General features: G+C 42.4%; 2 protein-coding genes across 3 annotated transcripts in view; one reads left to right on the top strand and one right to left on the bottom strand.

Annotated features, from left to right (window-relative positions):
- LOC114661759 (nicotinate-nucleotide pyrophosphorylase [carboxylating]-like) overlaps positions 1-14,364 on the bottom strand; it is a 188,100-nt gene that overhangs the window by 160,065 nt on the left and 13,671 nt on the right. The window lies entirely within an intron of this gene.
- LOC114661760 (TBC1 domain family member 10A-like) overlaps positions 1-14,364 on the top strand; it is a 67,038-nt gene that overhangs the window by 46,450 nt on the left and 6,224 nt on the right. For both annotated transcript variants that reach the window (XM_028814949.2, XM_028814950.2), the window contains exons 5-8: positions 7,612-7,718; positions 11,818-11,932; positions 12,023-12,088; positions 12,531-12,720. In XM_028814949.2, coding sequence (XP_028670782.1) covers positions 7,612-7,718; positions 11,818-11,932; positions 12,023-12,088; positions 12,531-12,720 — 478 coding nt within the window. The remainder of the gene's footprint in view (positions 1-7,611; positions 7,719-11,817; positions 11,933-12,022; positions 12,089-12,530; positions 12,721-14,364) is intronic.

Below are 14,364 nucleotides of genomic sequence, written 5' to 3'. Positions count from 1 at the left end.
ACAAAATGTGGAAAAAGTGATGTGCTGTGAAAACTTTCTGGATGCACTATAATGTGACATGAGGGTCGAGATTACGGCTGAACTTGGCTATACCTGTAAAACCTTCTCACCAGCTCCGTCTCCGTCAGGCAGCACGTTATTGGCTGTTAAAGTAATGGGCGAGCTTGTAAAACTGTGCTGGAAAGTCGTCAAACGGTTGTCTAACTTGACATACCCTGCGATTTCTAGCAGCGTAATTTCACATCCTCCAGCACCGAGACCCAGTACATCACGTGACTGTACCATTGAGCTGATAGGCTGTTTATCTTTTTTAAATAACTAACAAAAGACACCAACGATAAATGGCTAACCTGGTGTTTATGGTGACCGTTTGGGGAGGCTAAGGGCAATGTCGGGCTACGTCACACTAGACAACGTTTCTAGCAGTTTGACAGAAACTTAGCCAGTTGTTGGCAGTCCATGGCGTGCTCCCGTGAAGACTGATCATCTAATGTGACACACCTAACGAGTGAGACCAACTAGTCTGTGACTGGCAAGGATCATTGTTTCCTTTGGTCAGAGGGGCTGCTGTTTGCATGTGATGAGCATTAGGCCGGCAGTGCAATGCATAGAATGAGCAATAAAGAACATGCGGGTTTTGAACCTCACAAATAGAAGAGAAGCTTGTATGTCTTGTGTCTCGTGTTTGATGTACTGAAACAGAATGGAAAAAAAAGACCAATAAGGACAGTGACTGCGGCTGAACACGCCACAGCTACTGACCCTTCACACGGCACAGGGGCTCTGGACCTCACAAACGGAAGAGAAGCTCATCTGTGTGACGTCTCATATTTTATACGCCACAACAGAACAAAGCTCAATGATTGGTGCAGCTGTTAACCCTTCATCGTACAGCACCTGCTCTGTCAGATTGGCGCTTGATCGGTAAACATGATATGGGCTACAATTTTCAGTCGGGTTGTTTGACACTGTGAAGCCTGATCAGTATATGTGACATACCCCCAACCCAACTAAAAGTCACTTAATGTCACTTTGGATTAAGCTACTACTGTGGTCATTTATTTTTTTCTTCATTTGAACAAATAGTTGAAATGCTTTTGCATTCAGTATGTACCGCCGTCAGTGGAGACTGCATGGATGGCGTAGTGCTTGGCTTTATGTACCTCGTAACAAGTGAACACCTGATCTCAATAATTTGGAGGAGTGTCCATGTGCTTTTGGCCTTACTGAGTGTATAAGTGTTGCGGTGGGCTGGCGGCCTGTCCGGGGTTTGTTTCCTGCCTTGCGCCCTGTGCTGGCTGGGATTGGCACCGGCAGACCCCCCGTGACCCTGTAGCTAGGATATAGCGGGTTGGATAATGGATGGATGGAGTGTATAAGCGTGTAAAATCTGAAGTGTACACATTGGTTAGGTCAGGGGTGGGCTGTGGGGTCTGCAGGTTTGTGGTTCCAACCCATTTTCGTAATGAGGAGTCAATTACTGCTGATGAAGCACTTATTGCTCAAGGGATATTTTGGTGCTTCATTTTAGTGGTCTCGCTTGTTAGTGTCCCCACCCTTCATTACTTATTTTAGTCTTAAACAGCTGCCTTCCCTGTTCTTAAAGGCTCCTTATTAGCAATAAGATGCAAAAGACAAAGGAGCCAGCAGTTGTCCGTCTAACGTCTTTCCTTTTACACCATCGTGGATTCATCCTGCACTATTTGGTTTAATAAAACACTTAAGAGGAAAATGTGACAGACTGAAAATGATCCATTTTAGGGTTCTCATCATTCGAATGATATCGTTGTAAAGGAAAGAATCATCGATTATAAGAACCTAACAAGTCATAAAATGAAATAAGATCTGAGATTGGTTGCAGTTGGGTTAGGGTTACGAAAACCTGCAGCCACTGCGGCCCCCCAGGACTGACTTTGAGAACCCCTGCCTAAAACTAAACAATATGACAGCTTGTAATTATGAGAAGCGTTTTAATTTCTTTTACGACATATGTATTATGGTTAAATATTTCTGTACATACGAGGGGGGACCCAAAAATAACCGGAATTTTGTTGTTGTTAGGTTGGTACTTGTAGTACATGGTTGGGCCGCTAGGGCGATCTAGTTACACTCCTCACAAGTCAGTCTGCCAAGTGCCATCAGTCTGGAAGGTTGTGCTTGTGTTCAGTGAATTTTTTTTGTAAAAGTAGTTTTGCGCAACAGTGTGAGAAGGAAACGCCCTGATTTGTGGGAGTCGGGCGATTGGTTCTTTCATCATGACAACGCTCCATCTCACACTGCTCTCAGCATTCGCCAATTTTTGGCAAGAAACGGTATGACAACCCTGAACCACCCACCCTACTCACCGGATTTAGCTCCGTGTGATTTCTTTTTGTTCCCTCGGATGAAAAAAGACTTGAAAGGAAGGCGTTTTGCTGACGTCGAAGAGGTAAAACAAGAAACGACCAGAGCATTAATGGGCATTACTTCAGACAAATTTAAAAAATGTTTCGAACAATGGAACAAACGGTTAGATAAGTGTATTTCTGCCAATGGAGAATACTTTGAAGGAGACTAATTGTAGTTTGTACAGAAAATTAAATTAAACACGTTTTAAAAATATTTCCGGTTATTTTTGGGTCCCCCCTCGTATGTTATTAGGTAACATATGTATTTTAAGGAAATTTTATTCACTGAACAATAAGCCTACAGAATTTCATTTGGTTAAAAAAAAAAAAAAAAATCGGGAGTGGTCTCAGCTCGACTTTCTCGTATACTCAGCTATGGCCATGGATATTTGAGGAGTAAACTGCAAGACAAGGGTTATATTTTTATATTACGGGACCATCAACAACAAATCAAATCAAATTAATAATATATGGAACAGTTATTATAAAAGTAAAGTTGAATAAACCGGACTCTGCAGCTGCATGAATGAAAGGTAAAGTACCACTTCGTGTTAACGGAAATAGCCCAAAAGTTGATAGAAATCTACGTTTTGTACCTAATACTTGTATGCAAAATTTGGTTGACCGAAGTGAAAGTGAACTCAAGTTATTGTGTTTATATACACACACAGGCACACACACACACAATTCCAAAAATGATATTTTCTGACTCTGGTCTAATAAGTTTTATGGACAGAATTTCTAGGCGCAGCCAAGGAGCGGAGGGGGTCTTGTTCGGTGACCTCAGAATCTCGTCTCTGCTATTTGCGGATGACGTGGTTCTGTTGGCTTCATCGGACAGTGACCTCCAGCTCTCACTGGAGCGGTTCGGAGCTGAGTGTGAAGCGCCGAGGATGAGAGTCAGCACCTCTAAATCCGAGGTTCTCTGCCGGAAAAGGGTGGAATGCTCTCTCCGGGTTGGGAAACACATTACTGCCTCAAGTGGAGGTGTTCAAATATCTCGGGGTCTTGTTCACGAGTGAGGGAAAAATGGAGTGGGAGGTTGACAGACACATCGGTGCGGCATCCACAGTTACCAGTCGATCTACGTTCCTACCTATAGCCACGAGCTTTGGGTAGTGACCGAAAGAGCAAGATCGCGGATACAAGCGGCCAAAATGAGTTTTCTCCGCAGGGTGGCTGGACTTTCCCTTAGAGATAGGGTGAGGAGTTCAGTTATCCGGGAGAGACTCGGAGTAGAGTCGCTGCTCCTCCGCATTGAGAGGAGTCAGTTGTGGTGGTTCGGGCATCAGGTCAGGATGCCCCCTGGACACCTCCCTAAGGGGGTGTTCCGGGCATGTCCCACTGGGAGAAGGCCACGGAGCAGACCCAGGACACACTGGAGGGATTATACAGTATCTCCCAGCTGGCATGGTAATGCCTCAGGATCACCCCAGAGGAGCTGGAGGAGGTGGCCGGGGAGAGGGAGGTCTGGGCTTCCCTGCTTAGGCTGCTGCCTCCGCGACCCGACATTGGATAAGAGGTGGACGATGGATGGATAGAGGGAGGTCTAAAACATCGAGATTCATCAAACCCTCGAAATGGAGTTTTTAGAGGATTCCAATATTTTCCCTACACTTCGTATACGACAAAGTAAAAAACACACAGGACATTGCCCACCCCTGGGTTTGCTGATGCTTGAAATCATTTCTGTAATTAAAAGTAATTAATTACTACAAGCACCCTCATTCAGGCCGGTATGTGCCCCTTAGTCTATCCATGTGATTTTTTTCTCTTTTCTGTTTGACTTTGTGTATAGAAATACAAAATTTTCAGTTCAATTCAGAGTTCACTTGTCCTGCAAAATTGTTATTTTTTCTTGCTTTCATTTAAATACATTTTTTAAGGGTCTAAAACAAAAAGCCTTACAACTGTAGCACAGAATGACAGAATTGTAAATAACGGCCATAAATGTTCAGATGTGGCAAATGAGGAGTTTGTGACCTCTGAGGAAAAACTATTGTGACATTCAACAAGACACTCGGTGACCTCGTGGACGTTTTTTTAGCGAACTTCCCTTGTAGACAGGAAGGAATTGTTGTAAGGAAACGTGAATTTGATGACATTAAGTCATTTAAGTGTTTGTGTTGGTTGGACATGCAGTTACGAAAATTTGGGTTATTCAGGGTCTGAATGCTTGTGTCGATTATTTATTTATTTATTTAAATACATTTGGAAAAATTCCTAAAATCCTGTTTTCGCTTTGTCATTCTGGGGTATTGAGTGCTGTGTGATGAGGGAAAAAAAATCGGGAGTGGTCTCCCCTCCACTTTCTTGTATACTCGGATATGGGGATGGATATTTGAGGAGTAAACCGTAAGACAATGATTATATTTTTATATTACTTACATTAAAGAACCATCAATATCAAATCAATAATATATTGAACAATTATTATAAAAGTAAAGTGGAATGAATAAAAGGTAAAGTACCACTTCTGGGTTAGCAGAAAGAGCCCAAAAGTTGATTGAAATCTACGTTTTGTACCTAATACTTGCATGCAAAATTTGGTTGACCTAAGAGAAAGCGTATTCCAAGTTATCGTGTTTATACGCACACACACACACACACACACACACATATATATAGACAGACATAATTCCAAAAATGGTATTTTTGTTCTCAGGGAGGTCTAAAACGTTGAGATTCATCAAAATCGTGAGGTCAGATTTTTGGACAATTACAATACTTTCTCTACAAGAAAGTAAATCGGACTCAGGGAGGTCTAAAATGTTGAGATTCATCAAACTTTCGATATCGAATTGTTAGACGATTACAATACTTTGAAAGTAAAACGGACTCGGGGAGGTCTAAAACTTGAGATTCATCAAAACCTTGAGGTCCGATTTTTGAACAATTACAATACTTTCTCTACGAAAAAGTAAATCGGGCTCAGGGAGGTCTAAAATGTTGAGATTCATCAAAATCTCGATGTTGAATTTTTAGACAATTACAATACTTTCTCTGTGAGACAGTAAAATGGACTCAGGGATGTCTAAAACACTGAGATTCATCAAAATCTCAATATCGAATTTTTAGACGATTACAATACTTTGAAAGTAAAACAGACTCAGGGAGGTCTAAAACGTTGAGATTCATCAAAATCGTGAGATCCAATTTTTGGACAATTACAATACTTTCTCTATGAGAAAGTAAATCGGCTCTCAGGGAGGTCTAAAATGTTGAGATTCATCAAAATCTCGATGTTGAATTTTTAGACAATTACAATACTTTCTCTGTGAGACAGTAAAATGGACTCAGGGATGTCTAAAACACTGAGATTCATCAAAATCTCAATATCGAATTTTTAGACGATTACAATACTTTGAAAGTAAAACAGACTCAGGGAGGTCTAAAATGTTGAGATTCATCAAAATCGTGAGGTCCAATTTTTGGACAATTACAATACTTTCTCTATGAGAAAGTAAATCGGGCTCTCAGGGAGGTCTAAAATGTTGAGATTCATCAAAATCTCGATGTTGTATTTTTAGACAATTACAATACTTTCTCTACAAAAAGGAAAACTGACTCAGGGAAGTCTAAAACGTCGAGATCGATATCGAATTTTTAGACTATTACAATAATTTGAAAGTAAAACAGACTCAGGGAGGTCTAAAACGTTGAGATTCATCAAAATCGTGAGGTCCAATTTTTGGACAATTACAATACTTTCTCTATGAGAAAGTAAATCGGGCTCTCAGGGAGGTCTAAAATGTTGAGATTCATCAAAATCTCGATGTTGTATTTTTAGACAATTACAATACTTTCTCTACAAAAAGGAAAACTGACTCAGGGAAGTCTAAAACGTCGAGATCGATATCGAATTTTTAGACGATTACAATACTTTGAAAGTAAAACAGACTCAGGGAGGTCTAAAACGTTGAGATTCATCAAAATCGTGAGGTCCAATTTTTGGACAATTACAATACTTTCTCTACGAAAAAGTAAATCGGGCTCAGGGAGGTCTAAAATGTTGAGATTCATCAAAATCTCGATGTTGAATTTTTAGACAATTACAATACTTTCTCTGTGAGACAGTAAAATGGACTCAGGGATGTCTAAAACACTGAGATTCATCAAAATCTCAATATCGAATTTTTAGACGATTACAATACTTTGAAAGTAAAACAGACTCAGGGAGGTCTAAAACGTTGAGATTCATCAAAATCGTGAGGTCCAATTTTTGGACAATTACAATACTTTCTCTATGAGAAAGTAAATCGGGCTCTCAGGGAGGTCTAAAATGTTGAGATTCATCAAAATCTCGATGTTGTATTTTTAGACAATTACAATACTTTCTCTACAAAAAGGAAAACTGACTCAGGGAAGTCTAAAACGTCGAGATCGATATCGAATTTTTAGACTATTACAATAATTTCTCTATGAGAAAGTAAATGGGACTCAGGGAAGTCTAAAATGTCAAGATTCATCAAAATCTCAGGTCAAATTTTTGGACAATTACAATACTTTCTCTATGAGAAAGTAAATCGGACTCAGGGAGGTCTAAAACTTCATGGACGATTACAATACTTTCCCTACACTTTGTATATGAAAAAGTAGCAATTAATTGACACGATTTTGGTACAAGGCATCCACGTAACAAAATGTGCAAAAAATTGTGAAGGGGCCTGAATGCTCTCTGAATGCACCGTGAATAGTGAGTGATGTGCGTGATGACCCCTAGTGGAGATCAAAGAGAAGTGCATTTTAGGCTGAATCCAGAAAGCCCTACTTTGTTTGAAGGAGCATCTCAGTCTACTAGATAGCTGAAGTAGAAACCCTGACATTTTTTATGAGTTATCTGAGTGAGGTGCTGGGGCTCATTAGCTATTATATCTATCCAAACAAGTCTGGTGGACTCTTCTTATTTGTGAACCTTCTTATTTTCGTATAGTCTTAGCCAAGTACACTTAAATCATAAGCTACTGTTTAATGCCAATAAACACGGCTTCACAGCAGATATGCCTTCAACCAAAATATTAGCCCATGTGTAGCTGAGAACAGTTGCTAATATTTTTCACAAGGTTATGAGCTCAGATATATTGCCCCATGTTTCTTCTCTTACGCCTTGTCGAGGTAAGTGCATCAATGTGGGAAACTTCCAGAGAGCTGTGAGCGTTTGCCATCTCTCTCATCTCTGACTGTGCAGTGATACTAACCTCTTGTGTTGTCCGTCTCTTGTCAGGAACTGGAAAGGCAGCCTGGAGACCCCAAGTGGCTAGACATCATTGAGAAGGACCTCCACCGTCAATTTCCATTTCATGAGATGTTCTCTGCACGTGGTGGTCACGGGTAGGTGGTGTCTTGGTTCAGATGGTTGATGTTTCAGTGTCATCCCTTCCTCATCTCCCACCCATCCCTGCCCCCCACCGTCTATTAAAACTAGGCAGACAACCGCATCAATGATGCATCAGTCACTCCACCCTGTATTGCCGCTAAGCTTATCTTCTCACACAGCACATGCCATAAATAACACAGACCCAGCGACCACGGCTAAATTTACCATTGGGACGTCACTAAATAAAGCACTGGAAAAGAGGAACTGGTGGGCATGTAAGCTGCGTCACACTTCAACTTCTTCACTCAAGGGCGACAGCTGTCCGCCTCTCGCAGTGTTTCCTCAAACTGACGTTAAGGAGATTGCAGATGGTCTTATTGTGTAGTACAGGGGTCCACACAACTCTGGTCCTGGTGGGGCCGCAGTGGCTGCAGGTTTTCATTGTAACCCTTTTTTTAATGTGTGACCTGTTTTTGCTGCTAATTCACTTCTTTTGAATTCATTTTATCTGACTTGCTCTTGAAGACTCAGACCCCTTAATTGTGTCTTTTTCCTTAATTAGCAACCAAACAATAATAAGATACAAAATGAGCCAAAACAACTGGTGTCCATCATACAATATCTGAAAATAAAGAAAGGTGACGGTCTCGGGAATGTTAATCTGCTCAGGTCCACCAAACATTTGACCAGTGCTGCGCTTAGAAAAGAGAAAATCAATAATTTCAGAAATGTCTGCTATTACACAAGGAGAGCAGCAGCAAACCATGGAATTAAAGAACGGGTTTAATTATCAACAAGAGTCGGCGCCTCATTAAGCAACTGGTTGCTGTTTGAGGCCCCGACTCTGCTGGTCTTCTGTTGGCTCACTCACTTCACATTTCATTTCTCTTTGGGTGCCAATTAAAGAAAGAAATGAAGCAATTCAGGGGAACAGATCTTAAAAAACAAGTCAATTAAAATGAATTCAAAAGAAGTTAATTAGCAGCAAAAGCAGGTCACTAATTAAGAAAAGGGTTAGAATGAAAACCTGAAGCCACTGCGGTCCTTCAGGACCAGAGTTGGGGACTCTGGTTTAGCGCGCCCAGCAAGGTTCCCCCATCACAACTGTCTTCCGTCTCTAATATGCTGCCATATAATGTCTTAGTTTCCCAACTTTATCCAAGTTGTATCAGGCTGTTCTATTAGAAAGATGAACGTCACTCTTGATTAGACAGAAGACATTGACCGGGTACTGAATCAAAGGTGGGCAGTGGGGGCTTTGCTTAGCATTAAGGGTGAGTGCTGACACCACATTAAAACAAACAAGGGTGGGGGGAGCTGTTACTTTAATGTTAAGGATGCCTGAGGTGCTAACTGAGATTTTTGGCCATCAGATTAGATGCCATGTTTATTGACAGTCGGCTGTATGGGGCTGTGGGGATGCTTCTCTGCATCAGGCTTTGGTAGGTTTGTGACGGCAGAAGATGCAGCAGCATATGGGGAAATCCCAAAACTTTTTGCAAAATATCCTGTGCCTTGGGAGAAGAGTTGTTTTCCAGCAAGACGATGACCCCAGTCGTAAAGCCGAGGATGCACAGGAGTGGCCTAAAAATAGCAATGTGAATGTCCTGGAGTGGCCCAGTCAGAGTCCATATCTCACTCCAATGGACAACTTGTGGCTAGACTTGACAAAGACTGCAGTGGACTAGCGCCCTCTCCTGGTTTGTTCCTGCCTTCCATCCTATGCTAGCCTGGATAAGCCCCAGCAGACCTGCACGACAGCAGGTATTGTTCAGCACTAAGTGGGTTAGAAAATGACTGAGTTGACAAAGGCTGTCCACTCACAATCATCATGACACCTGACAGAGCTTGACGGTGAACTGTGAAAAAGGCGGTGTGGAGATGTGCAAAACTGACAGAGAGGGAGAGACCTGTGCACACAGACTCGAGGCTGTCATGGCTGCCATCTAATAAATGCTGACTTAAAGCGGGTGAATACTTCTGTTATCAATTTATCTTGTGCTTTATATTTGTATTTAAGTTGGACCACGTTACATTATTGGTCTGCAGACCAATGTCAAAAAGCCAGACTAAGTCCACTGGGCTTCAGTTTTGTCTAACAATACAATGTGAACACTCCAAGGGGTGAATACTTTTTATAAACTCCATATATGAAAAAGGCAGCCTGGATATATTGGACTGGACTGCCAATACTGATGCTCTGTGCAGGAGAGGACAGAGCCGACTATACTTCCTTAGAAGACTGGCGTCCTTCAACATCTGTAATAAGATGCTGTAGATGTTCTATCAGACGGTTGTGGCGAGCGCCCTCTTCTACGCGGTGGTGTGCTGGGGAGGCAGCATAAAGAAGAGGGACGCCTCACGCCTGAACAAACTGGTGAGGAAGGCAGGCTCTAGTGTAGGCACGGAGCTGGACAGTTTGACATCCATGGCAGAGCGACGGGTGCTGAGCAGACTCCTGTCAATCATGGAGAATCCACTGAACAGGATCATCTCCAGACAGAGGAGCAGCTTCAGTGACAGACTGCTGTCACCGTCCTGCTCCACTGACAGACTGAGGAGATCGTTCCTCACCCACACTATGTGACTCTTCAATTCCACCTGGGGGGGTAAACATTAACATTATACAAAGTTATTGTCTGTTATACCTGCCTTTTACTCTCCACCTTGCACTTTTTAACTTGCACTGTGTTTTTATTGCTCTTTAATTAATATTGTTTTTATCAGTATGCTGCTATGTGAATTTCCCCTGGGGGATTATCTATCTATCTATCTATCTATCTATCTATCTATCTATCTATCTATCTATCTATCTATCTATCTATCTATCTATCTATCTATCTATCTATCTATCTATCTATCTATCTATCTATCTATCTATCTATCTATCTATCTATCTATCTATCTTATAGTGCCTTTCATATCTATCGATCAATCTAGTTAGTTAGTTAGTTACGGGCCTTGCTGCAGGTTGATCATGCAAGAAGGTACAAGGCTAGGAGCCTTAGAGAGTTTAAGGCAATACTCTCCAACTTCAGTCCTGGGTGGCTGCAAGTCATTAGTGACCAGTTTTTGCTGCTAATTAACTATTTCCCTTTATTTTAATTGACGTTTATTGATACTCTGACCACTGAAATTACTCTTTTTTTCCTTAAACGGCACCTAATCATAAATTTGATGTGAAGTGAGCCAACAGATGACCAACTAAGTTGGGGCCTCCAAGTTCCAACCAACTTCACTTTGTTCAGTTTCTTAACTTGAAGCCAATTCTTGTTGCTAATTAACCCCGTTATTTCATTCCATGATATAATAATAATAATAATAATACCTGGAGGTGGCAGAGTTAAAGATGTTAAGATTTGCATTGGGTGTGACGAGGATTGATTGGATTAGAAATGAGGACATTAGAGGGTCAGCTCAAGTTGGACGGTTGGGAGACAAAGTCAGAGAGGCAAGATGGCGTTGGTTTGGAGAGATGAGGGGTATAATGAGAGAAGGGTGCTAAGGATAAAGCTGCCAGGCAAGAGGAGAAGAGGAAGGCCTAAGAGAAGGTTTATGGATGTGGTGAGAGAGGACATGCAAGTGATGGGTGTAACAGAACAAGATACAGAGGACAGAAAGATATGGAAGAGGATGATCTGCTCTGGCAAACCCTAACGGGAACATCCTAAAGAAGAAGATGATTTCATTCCATGACGGTCATTCTGCCAAGGCAGACATTTCCAAAACTGTTGATTGTCTTTATTAAGAGCCCTGGCTGTCAAAATGTTTTGTGGACCTGAACAGATCAACATTACTGAGGCCTTCACCTTTTTTTATTTTCAGTTATTGTGTGATGGACGTGTTGGTTCATATTGTTTGGTTGATAATTAAGGAAAAAAGAAATATTTAAGTGGGCCTAGTCTTAAGTTGTGCATTAATTAAAATTAAGGAAAAGAGTTAATTAGCAACAAAATCTGGTCACTAATTGCTAAAAGGGTTAGAATGAAAACCTGCAGCCACAGTAGCTCTCCAGAACTGGAGTTGGAGACCCCTGGTTTAAGGCGATTCCATGATGGGAATTAGAGTGGAGTTTTCACTGAAGACTCCGTGTTACTTTCTTGTCTCCCACAGACAACAGGACTTGTACCGAATCCTAAAGGCATACACCATTTACCGACCGGACGAGGGTTACTGCCAGGCCCAAGCTCCAGTGGCAGCAGTACTGCTCATGCACATGCCAGCTGAGGTAAGAGTTTAGGGACCTACAGAGCTGCTGGAACTTTTCATTTCTGGGCTCATGACGACTAACCCATCTGTCTTTTTTTTTTTCCCGTAGCAAGCCTTCTGGTGTTTGGTCCAGATCTGCGAGAAGTACTTACCAGGATACTACAGCGCCGGCCTGGTGAGTTACCTCATCCTAAATTGACGGTGGCACCCTTCCACATTGTTTAAGCCCAGGACATTACAAGGGGGCCTGCAGTTGCAATGGCACATTAGTAGTCAGCATCAATTGGAGTCTTTGTGAGATGAAGCGACGTCAGGTAGCACTTGAGAGGGGTGCCCACGTGCTTTTCATCAAATCCTGGTTCTTGGAAACCACCTATTGGTTTAATAAGAAATTAATAAATTTTTTCTGATTATTGTCTGCATTCATTGATAGAATCAGAAACATTTTTTTTCTAATACAGCATTTATATATTGTAAATAAATATGAATTTGATTATCTACACTCACAGTATACCGTACTTGATGGTGTGACCACTAGAATCAGAGGGGATTCTGGGATTCCCAGACACAAAACTACTTCAAGCACTTTTGCCATTTCTCTCTTTCTTTCTTTCCAGGAAGCAATCCAGCTGGATGGAGAGATCTTCTTCTCATTGCTCAGGAAGGTCTCACCCATGGCATACCGACACCTGAAGAAGCACAAGATCGACCCCATCCTGTACATGACCGAGTGGTTCATGTGTGTCTTTTCACGGACCTTGCCTTGGGCTTCAGTGCTGCGAATCTGGGACATGTTCTTCTGTGAGGGTGAGCATATCATTCATTAGACCGAGACAAGGCACTAACAAGAAGAATGCAATGCAAAGCCTGCGACTGTCTCTCGCTGTAATGGTGGGCTGGTTCATGTAATGTTAATTTGACCAGGCTTCCCTTCTAAGGTGATGTTACATCGCCATTTTGATGAGAGGGTTCAATCAATCAGAACTTCTGGGCATTGCTGGCCCACTGTGCCATTCTCTTACGGCTGCAACCAATGACAAGATTTCCTTCCGTCAGTACAATGGAGACAGTACCATCACCAATTTGTTGGATCTACGTGCTTAATTGACAGCCGTGGAGGCCTTTTCCAGCCCAATAGTACATGTGTCGCTGTCTGTTAGTGCCCCATGGCTTGGAGTGGAGCTGCTCGGGTGAGCAACGTGACCAGATAGTGCAGGTCAATGTCAAGTGGACTCCAACCACATACGAGTAGGGACCTTCGAATTACACTGGAGACCAAACCAACAGGTTTGTACAATTTGACACTGGTAGCACATGTGAAAAGTCTAAAGCAGAGGTGTCCAGCTCCGGTCCTGGTGGGCCGCAGTGGCTGCAGGTTTTCATTCTAACCATCTTCTTAATTAGTGAGCCGTTTTTGCTGCTGTTTCAATTGACGTGACTCAGACCCCTTAGTTGTTTCTCTTTCCTTAATGAGCAGCCAAACAATAACGAGACGCAAGACAGGCCGCCACATGACCAGCTCACCTGAAAATAAAGAAAGGTGAAGGTCTCGGTCAGGTTGGTCTGCTCAGGTCACCAAAAGATGTTGACGGTGGTCTCAGAAAATCAACAGTGTGCTGTGGCAGAATGAGAGCAGCAACAAGTCCTGCTATTCAATAATGGCTTTAATTAACAGCAAGAATTGGCCTATCATTAAGAAACCAGTTGGAGTGAAGTTGGCTGGAGTTTGACGTCACAGTTTAGCTGGTTATCTGTTGGCTCGTCTCGTTTGTTTGGCTGCCATTTAATGAAGAAACAAATCAATTCAGAGGACTGCATCCTTAACAACAGGGCTATTAAAATGAAGGGAAAAGGAGTTAATTAGCAGCGAAAACTGATTAGGAAAAGGTGGAGAATGAAAACCTGCAGCTGCTGCGGCCCTCCAGGACCGGCTTTGGACACCTCTGGTCTAAAGTCTTTGCATGTCACAGGATAGCAGGGTCCAGGATTCAGTAGTGCAGGTAGAATACAGCTTTGGTGCCAACTGCTGGTGCCAGAGCTTCTGAAAGGTGGTAGCAGCGAGACCAGTTCCATGCCTTTGCCATCAGACCCCAACACTTCCTACAAAAGTAAATTCGGTGACAGACGCAACTTTCTGGCCCAAATGTTGATGTCTTCTGTGCACTTTCCATCCCCACCAAGCTGTGCAGTTTGGTGTTCTGCCGAGACACGTGCAGGCCGAGCCAGTCAAGAGATATCTGGAGGTTTACTGTGGAGACATCCACAATTGCAGGTCCAGCCCCCCCCACCCACCAGACAAGGTTGCAAAGCTCTCAAAAGGTGGGACCAGCAAGTTTAAAGAAGGCTGTCAAAGAGGAGTGGTATTTAGGGACTGCAAGGACTTTAGTCTGCTGGGCTTACGTTACAAATTAACCACGGGCCGTTCTTTTTCTGGTGGAATTAGGGTCTTGT

Source organism: Erpetoichthys calabaricus, chromosome 12 (genome assembly GCF_900747795.2).
Source record: "Erpetoichthys calabaricus chromosome 12, fErpCal1.3, whole genome shotgun sequence".
Taxonomy (NCBI): Eukaryota; Metazoa; Chordata; class Cladistia; order Polypteriformes; family Polypteridae; genus Erpetoichthys; species Erpetoichthys calabaricus.
The sequence above is the reverse complement of the archived record's forward strand: the minus strand, read 5'-3'. Positions and strand labels throughout refer to the sequence as shown.